Here is a 27661-nt window from a genome sequence, read left to right as displayed (position 1 = left end):
GTTTCACACTTGAATTTAAACCTAACTTTTGCAATGTTTCACTTATAACATGGGAAAATGTCTTGTGATGCGTGAAATAATCTGCCAATGGAACTAGTATTTTTTCATTGAAAGGAATTATTGACTGAAACAAACTCCTATATATTGCGGAAAAGTAACTTTTAAGTTAGTTTTATTTCAAGTGCACAAAGATATTTGAACTAGAAACTAGATCCAAAACACAGATTTTGTTGTTGCAGTGTGTTATATTAATTGACAATTTAAATTGTCAATAAAACGTGCAACAAATCTTTAACCATGCTCTTCACAGCAGGATGTGCATCACCTAGACATCCAAATAAATCTCTTTATCAGTGGATGTTTACAGTGTATGGAACCTTTACCTCCATTTTATGCATCACTTTCAAGAAAAAATGCGTCTCATGAAGTGATGTTCCCTTTTTCGAATCGCTTCTGCAGACTGGACAACCAAACTGCGCAGCAACCCGTCGATTCAGATTTGCAGGCGAATATCTCTGCTAAAGCCTGCTGCTAATTTCAATACTTAACTCAGCTGTGATTTATAGACTTGATTCCCCACAGACGCTGCACACAGCCAAGCCTAATGAAACATGCTGCTTTAGGTGGGAACCGGAGAGTCCAGAGAGCCGTGCCATGTGGAAAATGAACATATGGATCGCTGCGCTCCCCTCCAACATTCCTGAACAATCTGGACAGGACATTGAGCATTTTATCACCAGCGCTCAGCTGTTAGGCTGCAGAAGCATCCAGCCACTTGTTTCCAGAGAGATGTGCATTTTATCAGTTCTGGAGAAAAACAGGAAGAGGCTAATTTTACATTTCTACACTAAATTCATGCTATGTAACGTTACCACAGCCATATTTGGAGGCTTTCTGTTGTTGTGTCCTAACAGTGTGGCATCTGGGTTTGTGCTGTTGAGTTGAAATTCTTGTAGCGGGATCACTTGAGGTTATGTCATCAGTCTGAAACTGCAGCATGCTGCAGGTTTTATTAAAAGTTGTGGAAAGCAGGAATCGTGTTGCATTTATTCAGAAATTAAACCAAAATCTGCACATTCTTAACCACATTATTTCCACGAAGCCGCCATCATTTCATCACGTGTCAAACATTCTCAGAAACATAGATCCAGTCTTCATATAGTTGCTGTAAACAGGATGTTGGTGTCCTTCCTGAAACAGAGACAGGCTCATATAAATGGTGTGTAGACGCTACAGATTATTTAACACAGGGGTGTACAAACTTTTGTCATGTGGGACAAAATTGTCAAGTCAGATTTACTTGTATAAAGAAATTATATAACAATCTTTATTTATGTGCTTAATGATAAACTTCTTCACCACTCATTATTTTACATGTAGGACAGTAAATTTCATTTTCTGATTTTTCACCAGTGGTTTCTTCTTTCGTAGAGTTTGCTAAATGTTTGAAGATCAACTAGAAATGATTTGAGTTGGGAACAGAAGGGACTTTTTCCTGCCAACAGATTCTCCCACCTGAGCTGTGGATTTCTGCAGCTCTTCCAGAGTCCTCTTTGCCCTCTTGGCTGCTTCCGATTAATTTTCTTTTTGTTGTCAGTCAGAACTCTGGGAAATGTTCAAAGCTCGACTTTCACCTTGACATTAATCATTTATGTTTCACTTCAGTTTGTTACTACTTCCTTCTACTTGTATGAAGCATTCAGTCGGACTTGCATCCACTCAAAATTGAAAATCCTGAATTCAGAATAAAACCTTCTGAATCCTCTCCACACCTTTGCTTATTAATGTCTTGGAGAAATAAGAAGGGAAAGCAAAACCTGCTGCAGCCGGGCCACAGGTGCTGCAACGCCTCCCTAGGAGGAATGGAGCTCTGAGGGCCGCGCTGGTAGTCTGAGTTATGAGGCATTGCATTTCAGACAGCATTCATCATGCTATCAGTTTGTTCTTACAAGGACTCTGAAAGATGGGCCATGCTGGCCAAGACATCTGCTGCCCTGAGCGGGAACTGCTTACCTCTTCATCTATTTTCAGACCTTCGAATGCCTCGTCCTGCATGACGCAGACATCAGACGAAATCGTGTTGACGTTTGACTAACAGGTAGCAGTTTCAGTGGTTGGTTGCAAAACTCTTTAAATCTCATTGTTGGTAATTATTATTCAAATCACAAGGTGACCAAACCACTATAGGGCTGGTACTAAAAAACTATTGTTTCAGTATTTGATTATTCTGACAACTAATTGATTAATTGGAGAAAGAATATATATATATATATATATATATATATATATATATATATATATATATATCAAATCTGGAACAAACTTCTAGAAAACTATGAAACAGCCGAAACATTGAGTTCCTTTACTGACAATTGTAAATGATATTTTCACGATATAAAACACGTTGAACTGCCATGTTTCTCAAATAGACAATACAAATAAACTTGATTGATTGATATTTTGTAAAGTTTTGGCTTATTTCTTGCTGGTGATCTTGCTTTTTGAGGATTTATCCTCCAGTTAACAATCAATTGGGAAAGTAGTTGACGATGATGATTAATCGGATTAATTGTTTCAGCCCTAACGTTAATCTTACTCAACTTCTTATGCTTGACAATTTTTCCTGCTTCTGACAAATCAACTTTACCTGCTTTCGTCACGATTAATCGGATTAATCGTTGCAGCCCTAAGCTGTTATTATAAATCAGTTATAAATCGGTGAATCCAGCAGGTGTCACTGTGTCCTGTGTTCTGGTGTAGACCAGAGTGGCAGCGATGAACCCACCGGACCTGGCACGGGTCTGTGTGAAACAGCGAGAGGAGGGGTCAGTTTATCACGGCTTTAACTGCACAAGAGTTCACCAGAGGTTCACCCTGCACAGCACACGGGTGTGAAAACGCCACCGTCAGGGACAAGAAAAAAAACCATTCTGTTTATATTCACATACAAGCATTTTAACTTTTCCTTGATAACAATCTGCAACGCTGTTTGGCTGCTTCAGCATGGGAGACTGCAAGGGCATTCATCGTCAAGTACGTGGAAGAGGAGAGGCATTCTTTCTGTGAAAACAAGAGGTGGTTTTTGATTTCCCAGGGCATGCACAGTTTGTGCTGTACACAAAGTTAGACAGGAAAGTGGTGCATAAGCCTTGAAGCACTTGAGAAACCACCGACACACAGCGTTCCAAGGACACAACCTTTAGTTTGTTTTGCTGCGGATCTGAGTTGAAAGTGTGGGCGTAATTTGCTTTTTGTCTCCGGACCTGGACTTCCTTGAACCATGCCATTTTTAATCTTGGGGCCACAGCTGCTATCACGCTCTTATGCACATAGAAATATACAGCATGCTAATCTCCATTTATGTTGATAGCAGGTTATATAACCTCTGCAGCAACTTCACCTTCGCAAACAGACAAGAATTTACATGTTCTGGACACAGTTTCTCCTTCCCTTTTTTCCTGCCTCTCTGCATGCATGTGTGCACGCAGAGTAACGCTGCCAAAGGGGAATAATAACACTACTTTTAGCAGTAGAGCAAGTTGGATTAAAAGCCCTCATAGTATGCACGGCTTCTCGCCAGCTGAAGGAAAGTGCTTTTTCTGAGGTGGTTAATGTTCATCCCACAATAAAGGAGCTGAAACCTGGTGTTTCTCTAAGAGGCGAACAATAAACACAAAGAAATGTGTGCAAATAAGGTTAGCTGAAGCACTTAACAGAGCAGAGGGAAAGCAAAAGAAAGAATGCAGAAAAATAAGTGTTTGACTCTATGATCTACAGCCTGAAACAGAATACAGATCAGGAGGTTTTTCATGTAAATTACCATTAGAATAGAATATTATAGAAATATCCTTGAATTTTCCATCAATTTCAGTATACCAGCTGAAAATTAGAAGTAAATAAAGGCATGTAGATTAAAATGGAGAAAAAAATAAAAATTATAGCGTACAAATACATTTACAACATAAAAAGATAATAAAATGACCGCGCTTCCATTTGCTCATGGCAGATGGCCGCTCATACTGAGCCAGGTTCTGGTTCTGCTGGAGGTTTCTTCCTGTTAAAGGTGAGGTTTTCCTCTCCACTGTCTCCACATACATGATCTGTAAAGTCAAGTGATTGTTTCCTATCGCTAGGATGGGTGCATAATGACTCACTGTTCTGCTGGGTTTACTCAGAAAGAAACTTTTAAAATTAAATTTAATAATAAACTTGTTTGACATTCAGGATCATTTTTGAATGTGTGTGATTGAACAGATTTTCTTGAGATGACATTTGTTGTGAAATGACTCTATAGAAATAAACTGAATTGAATGTAAAGAAATTGGCAACAAAATCTCCAATCGGAAGTTTTAGTTGCAAATAAGCAGCAAACATTGCAATAGAAATAATTTCTGCTTCAGGATCTCTGGCTGTCCAGATCAGAATTTGTTTGGCTTCATATTTGAAATTCGGATTTCTGAGGACAAATGAAATCCGTCAGTGACGTACTGTAACATCGTATCAAGCCCACATGGTTTGACATGCGCTTTAACCACTCTTCTGGCTCACTTCTCTTTACGGGTCGGGGTAGATTCTGAGAAGAACCTGCACTGAAAAACAAAACTTTTTGCTTTATAAAAGATTTCAAGTGAACAAAACCTAATTCTCATTCACTTCTTGTTGCAACGCGTCTTAAGGAAGTGGCATGAACTTTTGATAAAAAATGCTTGATAAGTTTATCTACTTGAATCTGTGCAAAAAATACAAAATGTAAGTACTTGATTTGCCAACTAGGTATCCCATAATGCATTGTGCCACCACCAGCAGCCACTAGTTAAATCACTTTTTTATTTGTTTCAAAAATCAGTTTCATGGTGTTTCAGTTCAAAGGGTAAACTCTGAAGCTTCATTTCTGCAGCCAGCTCATCAAGAATGAGTCTCAACTTTTGGAGCAGAATGGCTCTTATTAGGATTTTTTTTAAATATATACATTTGAATAGATAAAAGTGCACCAAACCACTCTGACTTAGGATACAGCCTTGCATATTATTTTGTTTGTTTTACTGCAAAAAGTGAGCAAACTATCACTGCTTTCTATATTTTCTGTCAAAGTTTGAGCAGAAAATCAAATAAAAAGCAGAAACTGTTTCAATCAAGTAGTTTTCTTTTGATGCAAGTAGTTTCTAGTTAATAAAATTAATATTTGGGTGTTCAAAAAAATCACAATATACTTAGATTTATTAAGTTACACTCACTAAAATTGCACAAGTTAATGTTACTAAGTTAATTTAATGAAAACTAAACAGTCTAAAGTAATGAGTTTGAAAATACTTTTAAGGAGAATTTTAGGTTTTTACAGCAGAGTTAATTGAGTTGTGTAAACTGAAGATGTATAGCTTGCACATACTAACATTTTTAAGTTTTAACAACTTGATTTTTTTTGAGTTTGCATAGATTTTTAAATTAAACTCCACCTATTGTGTTTTACAGTGTGTCTAAGTCCCATTTTACAGCCATTCACCAGCTGTTTACCCCGCCAGCAACAGACCAGACTCTCCTTTTAGCACCTTCTTATTTGCTGTTTGTCTTCTGGTGTTTCTGACACCTAAACACAGAGGCGCATTTGATTGCCGCCCTGAAGCTGTGCTGATGTCACTGAGCTGCATTTTCCGTCATAACCATGACATTAGTCACGTTCTGAAATGTGCTCCAGCTAGAACAAAGCCAGATCATGCATGAAAGCTGGTTTTAACACCAGTTTTACCAGTAGCTCAAAAAACCACACATATGACACTTAGAAAAAAAGAGGAAGGCTCTACAAGCAGGCAAGCCGCTGGTTTTGACGAGGAATACATTTACAAATCAGTCACATCCTCCTCTTTGGAGATTAAATACGGCACACACTTTATTTAGTAAACAGAGTGCAGATTTCTTTGCAGCATTGCCGCCGCTCACACTGTGTCAGCGAAACCGTGTTTGACGGGAGACCGGCTGATGGCATCTGGAAAAATGTGTGTGTGAAGCAAAAAGATCATATGACAGAACAAAAAACAGAAAGAGCTGTTTATATTTGATGTGTCAACATATTGAAAGATCAAGTAATGACTCAGCTACTGCAAGACAAATGTTTCAGTCACAGCACGCCCCTTTCAAATATATTTCCCCTCATGGCTTGAAATCATGGCAGTAAATGCAACTTTGTCTGTGTGCTCACACAACGTTGACCCCTTCCACCATGACCCTGGCGCTCCAGTCTGCAGTGACACCGTGTCAATGATAAACCCACTGAGAACATCCAAAACCGTGACAGGCTGAGCTCCAGCCCTGAAACGCACACAGAGGCCGAGAACAGGACGTTGCAACACAGAAGGATCACACTGATAAATACGTTGCTTCACAATCAGAGAGGAAAAAAACCCTAAAATCTGAGAATGTGGAGCAGTTTATTTTATAAGGCATGACAAATTGCTCAGTTGCAGAATGCGTAACTGCGCTCACTGGTGCGTGTGAAGCATACGGAATAATCATTTGCAGCTTTGGGTTGTAATTTAGGCTGCCTTGTTTGTTGTTGAAGAAATTCTGTAGCTCAATCAAAAAGGTCCTCGGTGCCAAAATAGTCGTCAGGCGGATCTGAATTGTGTTTACTCTGCTGAAAGGCCGAGTAAACCACCAGTTCTCACAGGCAGGAAAACATCACGCTCACTCGTATGAACAAAAAAACCACAGCACGGCTTCTGTACAATAACTGGAACAACCGTCATTCATAGAACAGCTCAGATAGGCATCTTTCATTTTCACTGGTTTTGTGTTTCCGCTCTGCTGCTCTTTCAAGATTTATTCTAACGCATTAAGAAGCTTGAATTAAAGCCAGGCTATATTATGAAGTTTAACTGTGACAAACTGTTTCTTCTCATGTGGCCAAAAGTGTGAAGTCACGTTGTGACAACACAGAAAACCCGTGAAGGATTCAGATTTTAAGGGTTTTCTGTTTGTAATTTTTTATTTTTTAACTCACTCAGACAGAAGTGGTTTCTCATGTGGGCGAAGTGGGCAGGTGCCCAGGGTGGCTCCTCCTAAGGGGCGGCATCAACTAGTAAACAGTTTTTCAGTTAAATCTGTGCAGCACAGGGTGATTTGTTGATCAATCTATGGATTTAACAATTAACTGGATAGCAAAAAATATTTTGCTATCCAGAGATTTTTTCTAACTGAATTTGGACAGGTGAAGCTAAAATTACATCTGTTGAGTTTTTTTTTTTTTATCTTAAGAGAAAAGTGTATTTATGTTTTTTGTACAGATTTGGCTGAATTACTGCTGAGTGTGTTGTTCTTTCAGTGTATGGCCTTTTTTTGAGTGTGTGCTCCAGTTAATGATTAATCAATTACTAAATTAGTTGATGATTAATCATGATTAATCTGATTAATTGTTTCAGCCCTGATGTTAATCAAATTCTTATGCTTTCTGATTTTTCCTGCTTCTGACAAATCAACTCTCCCTGCTGCAAATCATTTACAAATAGGCCAGATTTTATGCGAGACACGTGGAAAAATACGACTTTGGAAACCAAGTTCTTTCAAAACAAGTACCAAAAAGTGTTTCTGCTTTTTTTTTTTTTAAAGACAAATTTCCATTTACAAGTGAGCACAAGCGCCGGTCGATGGTGTGTGAGGTAATTGGACCTGTGGGACTGAGGCGAACGGTGGTTTGAATCAGGAAAAGCTCTGCTATTTTACTGTTAAACAGAAAGTGAGAGGTCAGGAGCTCTGAGTGGATTTTCCATTGAAATAGGAGCAGAGGAATGATTCGGCCTCCTGACGTGAAATTAGTTTAGAGAGCAGTGAGCACAAATGAGCAAAATAAGAAATGTCAACACGCATTTCTTACAAAAAGATCTCAAACCAGATTTATCAGATTATATGTAGCTGAACTGGGACCTGCTGTTATTTCATTTACTGAGATATTTCTGACATTACTGATTTATTCAGATCATAGGAGGCATGAAAGTTAATTTTAATGTGTAACTGAGATCTCAAAGCGACAGGCCGTTCATTGACTATTCTTTCTGCATCCAAACTCTCACCAGTTAAACCTGAGCTGGACACTCAGCGTCTATTAAATCAGGAACAGATGACAGTCGGAATACAGGCACCAATTAAGTCTAAAAAACTGCAATATGCTCAGAGATTTATGAAAAAGATTGTGAAGGAGGGAATACAGAGGGCTGCTGTGACAGATGATGCAAATGAAAGCAAGAAAATCAAATGGATCCAAAACTGTGAAGGATAAGAAGTTTAAGTTTCCTTTTCCAGATCGTCATGACGTACAGGAAGCATTCTCACACCTCAGTGGTTATTAGACATGAATTAAAAGCATGTAACAGAACAGGTTCTGCCTCAGCACTGGTTACTATAAATACTGCTCACACACCTGATTCTGTGGAAAACAGAGTGTAAAACACAGCGATCAAAATTTGAAGACAAATTCATTTTTATTAGTTTCCCCAAAACTTGTGCTAAACTTTTTTTTGTTTTGTTTTGAGTGACAAGGTCCAAAAACTCTCATCATAATAAATTTCTACCTGGTCATTTTTAAAATGATGATTATCACATATTCAATTTTAATTTAATTTTCATTCAACAGGCTGAACATGGAATCCACATTGTGCCATCACACATCAAGCAGATGAATACAAAGTGACAAAAACCACTGACTGTTGCCCCAGTAACTACATATAAACAATGAAATTAAAGGATTTCACCTAAACTTTGAAAGTTTCACCTGCTGTGGCATGAATTCACTTCTGCCTGGACTGCATGGACCTGCATTGTTCACTCAATCTATCTCTCCAGGGGAATTGCTGCAGGTTGCTGTCATGAGGTTTTGGATTACTTTACAAATTAATTTTATGAATCTGCGATCTGCGGATTGAAAGTTTGTTTCCCGTCCCGCCTCTCATCATTTCTGTCCAATGGGAGCAATGATGGTCACCCGTGTAGCTTTGTTTACAAATTATAATCCGTTTACAAAAAAAGCACAATGTAAAAGCAAACCGCACCAAATGTGAGTCTGCTTTTGGTCCGGGCCAAACAAGCGGACCAAAGGGCTTTCCTGTCTCCATGATGAACTTTATGCATGCAGCTGAAATGTCTGCATGCCTGGATCAGGTGTGTGAATTGTCAAAGACGGAAAATATTCAGTGAACGTGAGCCCTGGGTTTTGGTGTAATTGTTCTCGTCCAGGCAGATTTTACTATATGATTGAGATTTCCTGGTACGTCGCTAAGGCTGGATCTTATTTGCTATAGTGAGACTAAGTTTTACCGCTTGGTAGCTATAAATCTAGAAACCAAAGATCACACATGGGGTATCTCAAGACTCTTCAGGCTTCATGATCTCCCCCTAAATGAGGTCATCAAATACTAAAACCAAAGCTGATGACTCTATTTTTCTGTGTATCCCTTCATCACAGTCTAATATGGTCACTATGTAAATGTGTCCAAAATTCCCATAAGTGGGTCAGATTTTCCTTCGGTGTCATCAAGGAAAATCCAGGATATGTAAAACACTTTGGTATCATCAGTTTGCTATCAAAGCAGGACAGTAAAACTTGTGCATGGTGTTATTTTCGGTAGATTAATTTTATCTCCAAAATGCCTCCTGTCCAACACAATTATATCGCCGCATTGGCTCAATAATTATCAAATTATAGATATTTCTGAACACAAACACTGGGTTTGTGTGAAACCTCCCGACATTTAGAGGATCTCAGAAAATATTCTGATAAGAGATATTGGGAGAAACGGCGCCAATTAGGCAGTTTAAATATGTAAAAACCAAGAGTCAGAGATATTCCAGTTAGCAGTGTCACATAAAGGACATAACAGGAACTGAAAGATGAAATTGAACTATTAGCCTGTTGGGAAGTGCAATGTGCAGGGTTACATCCGGCTTCAGCTTACACATAATGCGCACTTTCATAGTTTCGCAATACAGTGGCTGTCTGTAGTACAGCATGCTCACATTCATTATCTCCAAACAGGCGGTTTTTAAAAAGACACGATATACTGTTTGTGATTTTCCATTTCCTCCTGTCATATCATTTAATGCAAAAGGCTTCAAACCCCTTATCATAAATAAATATTAACTCCATGCACAGGGGGCGCTGCTCTGCTTGGGCAACTACAACCAGGCCTGTGCAAACTATTTCAACCATCACTGTGACTAATACAGTAAAGGTTTTTCAATAAAAAAAAAAGAAAAATAGAGTAAATGTGGATTGATCTGCTTTATATGTTGTTACATACATAAAATCTCACTGTGGGTTCCAATCAAATCAAAACGTGAAAGATTTATTAATCATCTAGGCTAACAAACGATGCTATTTGTGCAGAAAATATTTCAATATGAAGCCAGTTTTAGCTGAAAATGCGTCATAGAAATGCTGAATATTTAGGAAATTAACCCAACACAAAACTAAAAGATTTAAACTTTAAATGTAAAATGATTATCTTGTGCTTAAAACAAACTGAAGTCTGTGATTATGACTATAAATTCAATAGAAAAGCTGGTCACAGTTTGTTTTCATGAGTTTTTATTACCTTCTGTTCATTTTGAAGCTTTATTTTATGTGTTTGGAACAAGATAATTAAAAAACAAAACTAGAGTAAAAAGATTTTAGCTTGGACATTAATTATATTGTTGTGTTTTAGTAAAACTATGATTTGCATAAAATAAAATAGAATAACTGCAACGTTTTTGCTTTGTTTTTTTTCTGGGATGCAACAAAGTATTTCATGACTTTTTGTTTCGTTCGCCTTGAATGGAGACACGAAGAGCCTGGCATGTTTAAATGTGTGGCCTGGTTTGTAATGAGGGCCGCAGAGGTGAAGCCGCTCTGCTGCAAACGAGCCGAGCTGACATGTTTCATTTAGAGCTCGGTGCGCGTATTGCTGTGAGAGCAGGATGGCTGCTAAATGACAGATTACTCACATTTGTGTGAGCCGATGTAATCCGATTCCAGTCCATTCTGTGCAAATCTCGTGTCGTCATACAGTAGGATCGCTCCAGCCTCTGCGCAGGCGCGACCAAACACACGCAGAGTCATCGAACACAGCCACTTTGCACCATGGACAAATAAAATTTAAAACACCGGGACGTTATTACATCCAAGATATTTACTTATCGCTAAAAGTTAACCTTTTATAATCTATGACACTTAAATATTTTAAGTAAGTCATGGCTTTCCTAAATCATGTTGTGATGTAAAGATTTATCACATTTGTGACAAAACCCCACAGGTAACTGAAGGTATAGCTAAAAATAGCAGATTTGACTAATTATTTATTTTTTTAAAAACATTGTCCCTATGTTTTACTATGTTGATATAGTACAAATGTAATTAAAACCTGAATTTGACATTATTTTATAATAAGATATTATGCAAAACCCTGAACATCTATCATATGTCTTCAGTCAGAGGCTTCTTCAAATTGGCTGTAATACAGGCCGCTACAGGAGATCCTTTCTGCCAACAGCTTTCACCAAGAAAGTATTTTTAAATTTGAATTTGAATTACATTTTTGAGTAATTGAACTTGAACCTGTCTATATTATATTGCGATATGTATTGATTTAATTGTGCATTTCTTCAGAATTTAAGTTATTTTTCTTGTAGAAAGCCTTGAGGTTATTGTGAATTATAATTAGCTAAACTGAGTAAGATTAATTAAACCATACATGAGCTTCAATTAATACTACATTTTTATTCTAACATTAATCTTTAAATTTAAAGCAGATGATTTTCATTACTAGTTTTTTTTAACCTAATGTCCCATTTGAGGCTGGGATGGTGATGCCTCCCCTCCGCCTGCATCGATTAGCTCGACATTCGACTCTCTCCCTGCCCACCAAACTCGCTGCGCTCCGATCACTGCTGCAACTTTTGCAGAGACTCCTCACTCCACAGACATGTCGCACAATAGCTGAAGTAAACCTGTCATCGCGGCTCTCCATTCGGGCCAAATTACGCCGCAGGTGAGGATCTACGGACGCGCAGCCCCGTCGCTCCTTGGCCGCCTTCCTCGCATCGGACCCCGGCTTTTTTTTTCTTTTCTTTTTTTTTTTTTAAACCGGCCTGGATATGAATTATGAGCATTTTCTCCACTAATGAACCGGGCCAGTGATGCAGGAGACCGCGGCGACCCTCACATCAGTGTTTCAAGATGGCAGATTTTTATTGAGTTTTGATCAGAAAGCTCGCTTTATTCTTTGCCATGAATAACAGGAATCCTTGCACCGATGGCCCCTGTATACGAAGGTAAGGGCTTTTCCCCTGTGGAAATGTGCTGTTTTTATTCTGTGCGGCTGGAGCCCGTCGGTGTAGTGACACAATTGATTTGCAGCTCAAACAGAAGGAGGAAAAATTACACAATTATACTAAAACATCTCATCATTCATCATATTTATCACATTTTTCAAACCTAACCCAAATAGGTTGATGAAACCAAACAGTTTAGTGCGTTAGAGCTGAACAGGAGACTGGCTGCTCAGTCAGATTGTGGTCAAATCCCGCTGATGAGGCACCAAATCGCCCAGAACAAGCAAAAAATACAACAAACTGTCTAATCCGACTCGTGAAAAACGATGTTCGGTCCTCATGTTGCTTCCTGGTGGAAATTGTATCCCAGCTTTAAGGGAAGGAGAGCGGGTCGGAGACCGATCGGTCCCGGTCGCGTCTCTTTTCAGTCCCAGCGTTACTCCTGCATCAAATTATATCGCAACGAATGCACAAAATCTGCACGACTTTTGTCGGGTTTTTAGGATGCAATGTTTCATGGATGCATGTATCTGTTGTTTAAAGTGAATCTTAAACGGAAGGTGTCGATATGGCTGCAGCATTGTGGCTGTAACTAACTAGCTGCGTTTGAGTCGCTGAATTAAGGCTGTCATGGGGAAGATTTTTTTATGCGTTTGGGCAAAATCACACATTTACTCCGCGTCTGTTTCGATATGAATGATGTATTTTTTAAAAAGTGGGTGATAATTAAAGCAATGCAGTGCAGATTGTTTCGTGCATGAATGAGTCCAGCTGCAAGACATGAAACTGCATGACCAAACAGGATATAATGTGCACATTCTGAAGTCTGTACAGTGCTTCATTTAGTTTAAGCTTTCTGTTAAGAAGTCTTTACTGATGCTCTCTTTGCAGAAAATATTGATTGTATACGGAAACTGAGTTATACATGCTGATGCAAACTGAAGAGTAGTACATGCAAATAATGAGGCTTGATGCTTCCCATATTTATTTTGGAGCAGCCTCATGTTTAATTTGTGTTTACTCTATAGTCCCTCTGCTGGTGTTAAAGGGAAGCCCGACCTTCCCTATTCATGAATACCATTAGGGAAGAGAGGAACTCAGCAGCAGTTCTTAATACATGTTAAATGGTCCCAACAGATGAAGATTCACGACTGAAAGTGAATCCTTGCAGGTATATTTATGGTATATGAAATGGAGCTATATGAAACAGAGGTTGGGACTCTTTCTTTAGTGGCGTTATGTCCCCACAGTAATTTTGTAGTGATTTTTCATTAGGGGTGTCGAAGCTCCGAGGCAAACCTCGACTGGTGCTTCGACATGAAAAGGAAAGTTGAAATGAGACTCCTATGCAAAAAGGTAATTAGTGTAAATTACATTCCCCGATTTCTCCCTTCACCACGGAGAGGAGGAGACGGGAAGAGAAAGAGGCAGCAGGGGGAATTAATTACCCTGCCTGTCCTCCTCGGCATTAGAGAGGGCTGTTATGGAGAGCAGCTATGGAAATGACCAAAGTCTCCAGTGGAAAATAGGTTTGAGGATGGGGCAGGGGGGTTCACATAGAATGGGACCAACTATTATAGCAATTACTCACCCTGGGCTACAGGGTAACTAATAACTCAAATCTATATGATTAACTGCTTCCTTTGATTGTTTAAAAATGGTTGAGAAGCAAAAATATTCATACTGTTAGTGTGGCTATTGCCTTCCTACTGGATTCTCATCTGGGAGAGAATCCAGAATCCATTGAGCTCAATTTCTTCAGAAGAATTTCAACAGAGCCAATCAGAGAACAGCAGGATAAGTTGTGAACGATGATGTCGATGTTCTGTGCAATGGCTTGAAAATTGAAAAAGTGGAAGAAAAATGATCATTTTTATTAAAATACATAGAAGCATCCCTTATTCCTCAATGCTGCCAATCTATCTATTTTCGGAGTATTCTCTAGGCAGTGGCTTTCTTGTCGTTCTTCTGTAAACTAGATTGGTGAAATGCACAACAAGTTGTCATGGTAACGGACCATCCCACCTGAGCTGTTGATCTCTGCAGCTCTTCAAAAGTTAGCTTGTGTGATAGAAGACTGACTTTGTAACTGACTTTTTGGGTCTCTGAAGGCTCAGGTCCGAGTCCGTCACTACATCAGATTTCTGTATAACTGAAGCCTGTCAGTTTTGGTTGTGCCATACCATTTTATCCGCTGAATGATGCATCAAAGGGAGTGAAAACATTTGCAACGCTAACATCAGATCAGCATTACTTTCATGACAAGCTTGAAAGCATTCAGGGTTTGCGCTCGGTTGGGTTTGTATTCTTGGCTGGACTTCTTGGTGACGTGTTTGTGTTCGGTTCCCCCGGCTGCGACAGACGGCCGTCAGGCAGACCTGCTGGCAGGAAGGGGAGGCTCGCGGTGCGATCACCCTGGGATCAAACCGACGCTTTGATGGATGTCTGATGCGTGGAGCAGGTCCAGCAGCCTCCAGCTGTGGAGAAGCGAATATTCAGACACAAACCCAGTCCGCTCGCCCAGCTGCCCTTCTGCTTGGCCAGATATGAGTGTTGTTGTGTTCTCATGCATGCATGGGCATATGTCTCTATCTGTCTGAGTCCCTATACAAGCAGCGTCTGCAGGAGGATTAGACAGCTGCAGAACTGGGCAGCGTTTGCAGATCTGCCTCTCACTATTCCAGAGTGGCTTCATTCATTCCCACCTGGTAAAAAAACAGGCGGAGAATGAGTCAGGAGCCGCCGCTGATGGCTGTTGGTGGTGACGGGCCGCGCAGCATCACAGGCAACTTAATGATTTATCCATCCACACAGCCATTATGTGTTAATGCAACTTCGAATTACCTCGTGGTTTCCGAGAACAGAGAACGCGCGGCGCTCGGAAAATCGAGTCGAAGCAGCAACTTTTCCCAGACTCTCTCCCACCCCGCTTTCCTTCATGCTTGTTTTTAGCAGCGTGATTGATATCTTCCTTGCTGACGCCAAGGCTGCAGCCTTTTTAGCTTTGATTAGAATTGCAGGAAAAAAACCCTGGGGGCCGTGTGGGGCCACAGCGAGGCCACACCCCGAGGCAGAGGCAGGGAATGCATTGGAGGGTCTCTCTTCCTGATTGTTATGACAAGCAGGGTGGTGTGTTTAGCTCTTCAGTGTCCACAGTAAGGAAATACACACACATGGGGGAGGATAACTCAACGGTTAATATGAGATGAGCTGATAGATACACCAGGCAGGAAACATTGCAGGTTCAAACGAGAACGTTTATCTCTTTCCTGTTAAACTTGCACTTTGTGTTACATCAATGTTCCTACATCTGGCTGAAAAGTTACTTGAAAGTTAGTTTTGTCTTATTTCAAGTCTACTATAAACTATACCAAAAATATTTAGTTACGTTTTGTGTTTTTGCAGTGTACCACAGGAAAAAAGGCAATCAAAACCAAACTAGTGATAAATTATTTTTGTTCAGCAAGATGTAAGATGTTACAAGTGCGAAAATTTTATTTAAATCATGCTGTAGGATCTAATGATGATAATAAACTTTATGGAAAAGCAACAGCTCAAACATAAATGTCACCATTTGTTGTTCTGCACCAGATTATAGCATAAATTAATTCCTAGCCACAGATTACAACGTAGATATTCACACAAAACAGAAAAAAACTGAACACAACAGGTTACTTCCTGTTCTCTCTTTCTCACACACACACACACACACACACACACACACACACACACACACACACACACACACACACACACACACACACACACACACACAGCTAATATATCTGAACAGTTTTTAACCCAAAAGCTTCAGCTCCTCACATCAACAATCATTTTCTGCTTAAAAACAATAAGAAAGGATATTAAAGGAAATGTTACATCACTACTTACATATCATTTTGGATATTTAAAATAAATCAATAATTATTAAATCACTTGTACTGTGATGTGTTTTCCAGCCGTATTGCCCAGTTGGTTGTTAGAGAAGATAAACAGAATAAATGTGTGTAGTTGAATCGTCATCAGGGCCGTCCTGCGTACGTCAGCGCTCTGAAATAGCTCACAGGTGTGATTTGAGGATCCTGGAAGCAGATGGGTGTTAGTCGGGGTTAGGGCTCAAAGCTTGATCCAGATCTAAAATGACAGGTTACTAAAGGTCAGCCCAGCATGTATGAGCAGAGCAGCTCAGGTTTGGGGTCCGGATCATGTCCTCCACGCTTCAGTTTCTCTTTAGAGGAAAAACACATTTTAGATGCAACTTTAAAATATTCCCCTCATGGGAAGACCATCAGCTGCTGACATTAATGCTTTTTTTTGTTTGTTTGTTTTTTTATTAAAGTGGGGATGAGATAGAAGGAGCCTCAAACCCGTCAGCTGCTTTGACGGAGCGTTTCCGTGTTGCTTGTCAAGCGTGTGCGACGTTCCTTTTCTTCCCCCTGCCGTTTTGTTTTGTTTCAGAACAGCTGCTTCTGATTCTGACTCTTAAATTAAGAATCTGTGTGGGATCTCTAATTTGCTTTGAGTTGTAAAAATAAAAAAATAAACATGGTTTTCTAAAATGTTTGCTTGAAATAAAGCTTTCTTTTGAAGGGAACCTATTATTTAAAACTCACATTTTGCACATTTTTGTTCTTCTGTTTGGGTCTAAAGGCACCTCTAAAACAAGCCAAGCATGAACTTGTTACTGTTTTCAGGCAATAAGGTTTTTGGTAATTGGTAAAGGAGCCGTTTTAAAAACCTCCAGGATGTAACACCACAAATCAGCAGGCACTGCCCATTACCTAGCAACCCAAGCTGATCCCCAGCATGTTTGGTCAGCTGGTTTTATCTGTATGTGCTGTACAATGGCTGCTGAAAAAAAAAACAAGTGTTTTTGTTTATGATGTACCGTTCAGTAACAACCTGCTGCATTCTTGTTGGTTGTGCAGGAGGCTCCACTTCTGCTTTTCAAAGATGTATGGTTGTGTACTTGCGCATCTGTTTGAAGCCATTTTCATGTGGGGGGCGTGGCCAGCAGCAGCTTGTTAGGATTTAAAGTGACATGATGTCCTAAAACACCTCATTTTGAAATCTCATCATCAAAGAATGATTTTGTACAGAACCTGTAATGAACATATTTTGTGTTCATTACCAGGTTAGGATAGGGCTATAGACCTATCCTAACCTGGTAAAGGAATAGTTCACCTTATCAGATGGCATAGCTGGTTATTGACTGAAACTTTAAGAAGTTAGAGCTGTCCTGCCTCTGCAGTGAGTGCAGATAGCTCTTATTGTTTGTTGGAGCGCCGTGGAGAGAGCCTCTGTACCTTATGACAGACCCTTTGCTTTGATCTAGCATGAGAGCGACGGTTCAAACAAAGGTTCACATTTTACCACTTCTCCTCACAGCGCAGGCTGAATGAGGCCCTTTGTTAACTTCCCCGTTAGGCGGTAATTACACAGGGATTCCTCCTGCATATAGACCCTCTGCTTCATACACCCAGGCTCATTTTTCATGCATGTGAACTATATTGCACGCTGAAGATTGAAAACGATCAGCATTTTGCTCGTTTCTCCTCCCAACCCCCCATATCCACCTCTTATCTCGTCTCCCATCCCGCTCTGTCTGTTGATAAGCCGAGAGGCCATTGGCCGGCACACATGGAGCCCATGTGACACTTCAGCAACAGCCCGACGGCCAGATTGGAAGCCCCCATGCACGTTTGAGTGTGTTCATGTGTGTGTGTGCGTTAAGATGAGGTCTGGCTACTGTAGCTGTATTGTTCTCTCTAATCAAGACCCCCACTCCCAGGCCCTCCAGGATGGTCATTTCCTCCCCCGTCCCAAACCAAACCACCAGCCAGTTTTTAGTGCATGTTGTCCCGTATCATAATCCCATTGTTTGTGGTTTGGTCCCCTCACTCCAGTCCGTTTGCCGTTCCTGCCTCTGCAGCAGAGTTTTTACCAGTCGCTCGTTTTGCCTTTCAGCTCGGCACAGTGCAGGTTTTCACTTCTGATCTTTTTCTCATGCTGCAACCTCAAACTTTTTCTGATGGAGTATCTAAAGTAGTGCATAATTATGAACAGGACAGAAATAATTCTTGGTTTTCGAGTTTTAGAAAAATCTGAAAAGTGTGGTGTGCATTATTTCACTCACCTGTAAGTCCAAGTTCACACATCTAATTTAGAGCTGCAACTAACAATTACATCAGTAATAGATTATTCTGATAATTAATCGACTAATTGGATAAAACATTGGCACATTCTGCAGATTTCTCATTTTGCTGCTCATTGTTATTTTATACAATATTTGAAATACTACAATTCATTTCCATTTTTAAATACAAAAATTGACATTTTGTTACCTAAAATGCATGAACAGCTTTCCTTTAGTGAACTATCAAAGGATGCATCTACAGCTGAAAATGCTGTTAGCATCAACATGTGAAAGGCTCATTCCTTTCTGAACACAGTGTAAGGCTGATCTGTTGATTTTTTACTAACCAATTAATAATTGGACAGCAATAGGTGGTTAATAGATTATTTTCTAACAGAGTTTGAATCAGGTGAAGCTAAAACTGCCTGTTGAGGAGTTTTTAGTAGAACAGATTTACAGACAGAGCGAAATGTATGTATTCTTTGTATAGTTTTGACTTGATTACTGTGCTAAATAATCTGCTTTTTCAGCCAATGGCTGTGTATTCCTAACAATCAATTACAAATTTAGACTACGATTATTTCAATCATGATTAATACAACTAATCATTGCAGCCCATTTTCTTCATTCATTCTTTTAAAAACAGCTCAGGCTGATATTCACCTAGTTTGTGCTCGCTTGTATGTACTTGTACATTTCAAGTATAAGTACATAAAAAAGGCAGAATAAAAAAATAAAAGTTTTTTAGTTCTTGCAAATATGCAGACAGTGTTGTTTCAAAAGATTGTGTCCAGGATGTGTGGGGTCTGCAGGACTGTTAGCTGCCCTTTTCCTGACTCTAAACTCGTACAGGTAGGCAGGACAATAAAATCCCAGAAATTATTGCTATAAACAACAATATTGTTTATTGCAATAATCATTTATAGGGTAAAATACATGTGCATGCCACACTTTTAAGAATCCAGGGAAATGTGCTGCTTTGTTTATCACAAAATTCCAGTTAAAAATGTTGAAATTTGCTGTGGTAACATGACAAAATGTGGAAAAAATGCATAAAGATGCGTTTACATGCAACAGATTCTCACCATTACATGAAGTGAAAAAAATGGCTAACGGTTTTTAATCAAGCCATTCATAACCTGTGAGTTTTTTCTTGGTGGGCGGGTGTTTGCAGACAGATATTAAAGCAGAGAGGAACTGAGTAACCCAGTGAGATTATCAGACTGAGGTTGGTGTTTCTAACTTTTAATCTTCCATGTTCCCTGACAAACACACCTCTGAACTTTACCTCCTGCCCCCACTCCGACCTGGTCGTGGAGGAGAAGTGGAGCGATGGGCGCCTGCTGGCGGCCCCTTCACAGATGGCTGCAGGTACAGCGCTACGCTTGGCCGGTAACCAAAGGACTTCAAAGCTCAGACGAGCGCTGAAGCCCCTTTCTGTCCAGACCCAGGAGGCAGAAGGAGCAAAAGACGAGAAGCAGCGCAGTCAAAAGAGTCAACAGGCGTGGAATTGAGCAGCTTTCGCCTTTTTCCGTCTCTTGTAGTGGAGACACTCGTTTTTCAAACTTTTACCATAAAGTTTAGAGATAGATATCCGATATAGGTGTTGCTGTTATAGCCGATAACAAATATTTGCTGGTATTATATTCAGTATTGCTTCTCTGCAGTTAAACACCTCACAATCCTGTGCTCCATCACTGTTTCTGCTGCATACCCAAACAAAAGTTCTGGTAGACGTGAATCCTGGAAGACCGAATATTAAATGTTTTTATTGTAGATAGAAATAAAAAGAAAGAGTACATTTCCACCCAAAAACTGAAATTTTGAGATGAATCTAAAAAAATCTAGAAAAAATGAAAAGAATGTAACTCTGAAAAGTCAAAAATGTGCTAGATAAAAATCTGTAATGTTGAGATTGATCTCACAAAATGTCTAGAAAAACAGAAACATTGATGAGTCAAAAATTTTAAACGTTTTGAAGTGATTTTCCTGTAAAATTTCTGCGATCTTAAATTGTCTGAGTTTTTTCTAGCTAATTTTTGGGTTTTGGAATTCAGAATGTTTCTTTTTCTAGAAAATCTTTGAGTTTTTTGGTGGAAATTTACTCCTCCTTTTTTCTACCTACAGAGGACCTAACACACCAATGTGGAATTTAGCTTAAAAGGTTCATAAAACAAATTATTTCTCTTGTTCTTTTTGGCCAAAATATACAATAAATTGAACGTTTACAGGAAAAGAGTCGAACAGTAATGGGGCTTTTTACTCGGCTGAAGTTTGTTTTGGCCCAGATAAAGGAAGGAGAAACCACCTTTTGGATCCAGTCGTCACTTCAAAGCGCCGCGCCGGTTTTGATCCGAGCCCGGCTCTCAGCCTGACGGACGCAGACGCAGAGAGAAAATGGCAGCGAGATGAGGAGTGACAAAGCTGGGAAGAGGAAGGCAGAAACAGAAGAAGGGAGGCCGGGGTCGAGAGATGAATACCTTCATCTGGGGGCCCATTAGCCCCCAGCGGCGCAGTCAGAGGTCAGGGGGCATGGAGGCTGGGTTGGAGGCGGTTGTCATGGTGCTGGCAGAGTCGTTTGGGGGTTGAGGTTCTCTTACCTTTTCTAGCTCAACCTGCAGTTTCTCCTATCGTTTGCGTTAGCTAAGCTAGCTTTAAAAACAGCCAGAATGTCACTTTATCTGCAGAACGGAGTAAACGAGGTCAGCTGTGTTTACTTCTCTGGGCTTCAGTGAGGAGCAGAGAACAGGTGAGTGTTTCTGCTCTCACATGCCTTTTTTCAGTGTCGCTCTCTCAAGAAAATTAACCTTGTCTATATTCTGCTGATGTCGAACAAACACCATTTCACAATTGCAGTGATTCCATTAGACAAGAAATAAAATGAAAATCACACAAGAATAAGCTTGTTCATGCAATAAAAAACACGGCAGTGAAGGATGTAAACATTCTGATTGATTGTTGAATTGCAGGTAGAGGCCGTGGAAAATTAGTCCAAAATGCCACAAATGGCCCTCGGGCCACACTTTGGACTTTTTTAGTTTAGTTTTTCCTTCAGTAGATTCAGAAACTCTCTTTGCATCTTCAGTTAATGTGAATCCTGATTAGCTGGTTGAAGCTAAAGGTTTATGCAGAAGCTTTTTATGTTTTTCTTTTAGCTTTTTCTAGGGATCCACTGCATGTTTCAGTGGGAGAGCTTTAAAATTTCAGCCTCTTTTGCTTCTTTTAGTCAAGCTAAAAGTCTTTATTATTTAAAATACCTTTAAGTAAAATGTTAGAACATTTTTTAGCTAATGTAAGCTGCCTCTCTAAATTTGGACTGAGATACATAATCATTTTATTGGAAAGTGTTAATTTAAAACTTTGTTAATTTACATTAGCGTATTTAATTTATTTATGCATTAGCTTTTAGGTGAGGAACATGTATCAGACATTTAAAAGTGGAAGTGCAATAAAAAGGCTCAGACATAAATAGATAAATAAATGCTGCATCTTTTTGAAGCTTATCTTTTCCTCTCAGTTTTATGTTCATAAAAATACATGCAGAACTTTCAGGCAGCAGAGGAGATAATTTTATGGTGCATATTCTCCATTTACAAATAAAGAGTAACTGTTTAGCTTGTAAATAAACTCTCAATTTAACATGAGGAAAGTTTAAAGATTTGTAACATAAAGTTTGCATTAAATATGATGAAGTTTGTTCTGTTTTAAGACGGTAGAAATCCATTTTGGCTGTCAGACACGTTGCTAACTTCGGCCTCCAGGCCCAGTTTAGCAGAATTTAATCTAAAGGAAGAAGCTTTTCGCAGAACTTCACTCCAGAAATTCTGAACTGTCCCTTTAAGGATTTATTTTTTTACTGACTCGCCCATGCGTCTCTTTTCCGTCTGATCCGTTTCAACACTTCTCAGCTCCCATAAGACTGTGACTTTAAAAACATCTCAGATCTTAGCAAAAGATCTAAATTGGGAAATTCTCCAAGCAGAAAAAGAAAAGTTTATTATTATGTACATAATTACAGACAACAGCTCTCATTATTCAGTTGAAGTTGTTCCTTATAGCAGTGGTACAGATATGGTTGTGTGTGCATGGCAGATGGTCAGCATAGCCGCTCCCCTGCCTGTTTGTGCTGCTGTTGGGGACGGAGGACACTGTAAATATAATCAGCTAAATCCATGGTTTTCATGCTGATTCAGATGGAGGAGGCTGAGTTGGCCAGACTCATTTATTACCTCAGCTCATCAGCCATGTTTGAGACACAGTCAGCAGGATCACCGCACATATGCCTTGCAAAATTGTGGAGTGTTTGTACATGGCAGTGGTCTCACCCACCAGAGGAAATCTGAAGCCAGATTAAAACATTTTATTAAACGTGAATATTAATGAGTCACCTGCAGAATGAAAATGTTGAGGCGGAAGAAAAGGTTTAGATTAGTCGCCTTTGTTGCCCTTCAGCTCCAAATTCACAGTTTCCTGAGAAATATCACTCCCTCTTACCGTCTGCGGACGCGTCGGCCATGATTGTTTCTGACGAGAGAAACGAGTGGATCACAGCTTCTAGAAGAACAGGATCACTTCAAGACTGTTTATTTTTACAGTAGAGGAGCAATGGGATCTCTGTGTGAATCCAGCTGTGTTTTGATGATACAGGAAGTGATGTCATCGCCGTGCATGATCGATCTGCTGCCGCTTAGCTCTGCTGCTGTTGGGGCTCAGCGCTGGGTTTCGTTTGGGTGAGGTTGTGGTTTTTAGGTGGCAGCTTCAGATAGGTGCAGTAAATTAGGAAAGACGAAGATGTGTGTTATATTTGATTACACTAAACTTATTATTCCATCTGTTTCTGTTCAGTATTGATGAAGCAGCAGACTTTAATCCCCATATTTGGAAATTTACCAATCCTCTGTTTTCTTCATCTAAATAGTTTCTTCAGTTTTATTCTCAGATTCTGTTACTTCAGTTCACCAGAAAGAGGCTAAATTTCAGTGAGAAGGGATTTAAATGTCTCATCAAACAGAAAGAGTTGTTTTTATTTAAACCTGTGACTTATAAAAGGATTTTACCCTGAAGAGTTTATGAAAGCTGAATCTTTTTTTATTCTAGACTTTAACTAGGCCACTCCAAAACCAGGCAGTTTTGGCCAGTTTGTTTTGATTATTCAGTTTATTTATTTGAGAAGATCAGAATTCATGATTACAAAAATTACAGCAGTTTAGCCCAGACCATCATACTACCACCACCTTACTTCACTGAATTGCTGTGGTACATTTACACGAGAGTTAGCAGAATACACAGCTTCCAAAAACGTTCACAGAATATTTCCCCAAAAGATCATCAAGACATCTTTATGCAAATCAGAACGTTATGCCTGGTTCACCCGGCAAGATTTGAAGATTTTAAGAAAGAAAGAACAAAAAACCGATACAAAATGTTTGTCTTCTGTAAATTTAAGCTTCATGTTGTCAGAAAGGTTCCGCTTGGATGATTCTTGGTTCTACAATTTTAGTAATAATCAGACCTCATGTTTCCTGAACTGAACTCATATTTCCAGACAATTTGGTTAATAACCATCAATGCCTGATTTAACTAAATGTTTTAAGCTTTTGCCACACTGGGCCAGGTTGGATGGATAACTGACCTTTTTTACCCAAAATGAATTAATCTAAAACATTTTAGATGATCCTTTTTTATCATGACAGGAAGTGGACAGTACAAATGAAATGAAACAGAAATGAAAACTGAATAAAAAACAGTGTAGAAAAAACACAATTAGCTGAACATTGGCATCATTTAATCTCATTTTGTGAGATGCGGTTTTGTCCTGAGCTGACTGACATGCCATTATTCTGAAAACCACAGCCAGGACCAAATAAGGTCATCGTTCACATTACAACTAAAAACTCAGCACAGTGGCTTTTTACAGCTCCTCACTCAACCAGATCTACACAGAAATCAGTTCAGCATCACTCAGCTCCCCTCTCTCCTTTCTGTTTGTACTGTTGGGTTATTGTTTCTTTTTTGTGGTTCTCCTGTTGATCTCAGTGCGGCGCGTTGAGTTCGGCCGTCATTGTGAGTCCTAAAGGCAACAGAAGGGTGTTTCTCTCTGTGAGCAAATGATAAGCAGTCTGGCTGCTTATCGTGTGTGTGTGTGTGTGTGTGGGTGCGTGTGTGTGCGTGCGTGCGTGCGTGCGTGTGTGTGCCTGCAGCGTAGTCAAAGCAGCACATCTTGATGCATGCGGTGGATGTAATGCAGTCAGTTAACAGGTGGTTTATGGTCGTTCATGCTTTCTGCTCGGTTTCCACGTGTTTCATACAAAGTTCAGTCCTGCACAGCTGCTGCAAAACCAACAACCCTTTTTATTTTAATTCAGTTTATCTCACATGTTGGACGTCCCTGAATTATATTATGATGTCTGCCTTTCAAAAATTAATCGTCAGAATGGAAATTATCCATCTCATTTTAATTTATCATGCAGTTAATTGATTATTGTGACAGGATTTCCAACACCTGCTTTTTTCAGTCTGCATCAGTGTGTTTGAATAAACCACAAATATCTTATGTTATTCTCTAGAATGACGTATAAATAGGACCTTCAGGAAAACAGTTGCATGCTTACACATTATTTCACCAATCAAATCAAAGCAGTTTTTATTTTTATACGGCCAAATTACATCAGTAGGCCTATATTTATGGATTTTTTCTTATTGACCCATACAGCTGTTTATTCTCATATGAACCTTATTTTGAACCTTTGCTCCTCATTTTAGCCGAGTGAGGAGGAACTTTGTGGTGAAGCAGCAGCTGGTTGGGCTGACCAGGCAGCGTAAACACCGGCCATGTTTTTCCTCACTCCAGCCGTTTTATGGCCACATTTACGATGTGAATAGCACCCTCCTTATCGACTGACAGTTGTCCGATGGTAGCTGCTCCTTTTTGCTTTTTTTTTTGCACCGATGCAACACAAATGTTAGCTTTGAAACATCGGTGCTCAAATCAATAAGAGAGAGTTAGTATTGCTTTTTTACATGCCCGGATATTTGTGCAGCTGCAGCTTGTGTGTTTCTGCCTTTGCATGTGGATCGTAGCAAACGCTGAGTAATTATGTTATCTCACAGCTAACACAGCAGCTTATATCTTGGGTTGTTTGATTCCAGGAATGGGGAGAGTTAGGGGAGTGTCACATTTACAGCTAACAGGAGCCGTGCTTAAACTCAAATTTACCACTCGGTTGCTTCTTTTTGCAAAAGAACGAATAGAAAGACGGATCCAAGTAGAGCAAAGAGCAGCAGCTTGCATGACAGTTTCTCACCAGCATGTCTGATGCATTGCCCCATAAACAAGCAGTGATGAAAGAGCTAAAAAAGCAGTCAGGATGGTCAATATTAGCCTCCAGAGAAGAGAGAGAAGGAGGGAGTTTGCAGCGGGTAACTGCAGCTCCCTTCCAGAGGACAGACAGGACTGAGCTGTTCATTATGGACAAAACGTTCCTCCTTACAAATGACTTCTGTCTCCTTAAAGCGTTTTCTCTACCTGTGGAAATGCTTGATTTAACTGAGACACAAGATTTAGAGATAAAGTAGAAGCACTGTTGTTTTGGAGGAACTCACTGGAAAGGGAGCTGAAAGGCGACATCTCATACTTTTCACCACAAAAATAAAGACTTTTTTTTAAAAATGTTAATCACACGGTGACTCATTTAATTAAATTAAATTCAGCTTATTTTCCTGCATTAATTCTCAACAAGTCGTTTAACAAAATAGTCAATTCAATCACAAATACATTTAGTTCATTAAGTTCAGTTTATTATTAAAATGATTGAGTCATTGACTGTACAGCCTCAAATCCAGCAAGCATGTGGTGACAGTGGAGAGAAAAAATCCCCTTTAACAGGAAGAAACATCCTTCAGAACCAGAACCAGAACCTGGCTTAGTACAAGCAGCCGTCCGCTACGAATGACCTGAGCTTTGAGAAAACAGAAATGCAAACTGAACTGAAGAACCGAACCAGGAGAACTTTCTGCGTTCATGAAAAGTAAAAAGTTAAGAGCAGGAGAAAGAACGATTAGTTAATGGCAGCATTAATCGATTCCCTCCTCCAGCCAAACAGAACGCCGGACCGGGTGGAGCTTCATGAAGTTAAGAGTTGAAATAATTCAAATTGGAGAGTAGTAGAAGAAGAAAGTGAGGAAAAGTGCCTTACATTGAGGCAGAGCTAGCCAAAACCGTTTTTTGCTGAAGTGTTCAAGGTTTCTGGGTTTTATTTTGAAAACATCCAAATTTTATGTTTTGTGTTGATAAACAAAGTTACTTTATGATGTCCAGTTCTGTGGAAACACTGAAACATGACATAAGTCGACTTTCCCAAAATGATTTCTGTGTGCTAATCCTGATGTTGTCCTGAACAAACTCAAATAAATGAACAATTTGCTGTTTGTTCAGTGATTCAAATCACTTTTTGCCCTGAAGAATCTTTTCACAGATGGATATGTTTTGTGAGGCTGATTGCTGGCATACAGTTACCTATAAAATAAGTAATAAATATTTCTTATTGTCACATTTGTCGTTATCACAAAATATTGTGATAAAACTTCTATCGCCCACAGCCGTCCCGCCCACCCGGTCACGTCTAGCAGTATCACTCCACTGTCTACAGCTGAACAACTTGTCACTATATTTAGCGACTTTTCAGAAAGAAAATCAATATCAGCCACAACCAGAATAGTCTGATTTTTAAAGACTGTTGATCGATCAGCAAACTGCAGGCAGTGCAGCTCTAATTTATACATTTTATACTTTCCATCTGTTCCCTTTCTATCATCAGGGCTCAGCAACTATTAGGTCTGCTTCGTTTATTTTTTTTTATCTTTGCAATATCAGCAGACACACACACACACACACACACACACACACACACACACACACACACACACACACACACACACACACACACACACACACACACACACACACACATATATATTTATTTATTTTTCTGCCATAATCCAGAGACTATGTCTGTGTGCGAGGAGAAGCTTTGAGAAGAAAGACATGAAGTCTGGCTTTCAAAATAAAACTGTAAGCAAAGTATTACAAGTTTTGAGAGCAAAAGACATGAAAACCTGCTTTCAGACTGCTTTCTGCTCTTGGATTATGGCACTAAAATTCCCCCATACATATTCTGCAAGTGTTAAAATGCTCACAGTGTGCATCAGGTGAGATCTGGGTCGGTTCTCTTT

At 39.6% G+C, this 27661-nt stretch overlaps 1 protein-coding gene and 1 long non-coding RNA gene across 3 annotated transcripts in view; one reads left to right on the top strand and one right to left on the bottom strand.

The window, feature by feature from the left end:
• Nucleotides 1-979: 979 nt before the first annotated feature.
• LOC106928651 (uncharacterized) lies at nucleotides 980-11122 on the bottom strand. Its single transcript, XR_015763135.1, has 3 exons — nucleotides 10969-11122; nucleotides 2648-2801; nucleotides 980-1191 (listed from the first exon to the last, which is right to left on the bottom strand). It is a non-coding gene; the product is annotated as an uncharacterized LOC106928651 (long non-coding RNA).
• Nucleotides 11123-11499: 377 nt separating this feature from the next.
• hipk2 (homeodomain interacting protein kinase 2) overlaps nucleotides 11500-27661 on the top strand; it is a 94528-nt gene continuing 78366 nt past the window's right edge. Inside the window, exon 1 of one of the 2 annotated variants that reach the window (XM_088006121.1) lies at nucleotides 11500-12294. In XM_088006121.1, coding sequence (XP_087862247.1) covers nucleotides 12276-12294 — 19 coding nt within the window. In that variant the 5' untranslated portion in view covers nucleotides 11500-12275. The remainder of the gene's footprint in view (nucleotides 12295-27661) is intronic. The other variant, XM_015005069.2, reaches the window with a different exon arrangement.

This window comes from Poecilia mexicana, unplaced genomic scaffold (genome assembly GCF_051168715.1).
Source record: "Poecilia mexicana isolate PSO_F unplaced genomic scaffold, ASM5116871v1 scaffold_6, whole genome shotgun sequence".
Lineage (NCBI taxonomy): Eukaryota > Metazoa > Chordata > Actinopteri > Cyprinodontiformes > Poeciliidae > Poecilia > Poecilia mexicana.
Note: the sequence above shows the minus strand (reverse complement) of the source record. Positions and strands in the feature narration are given on the sequence as shown.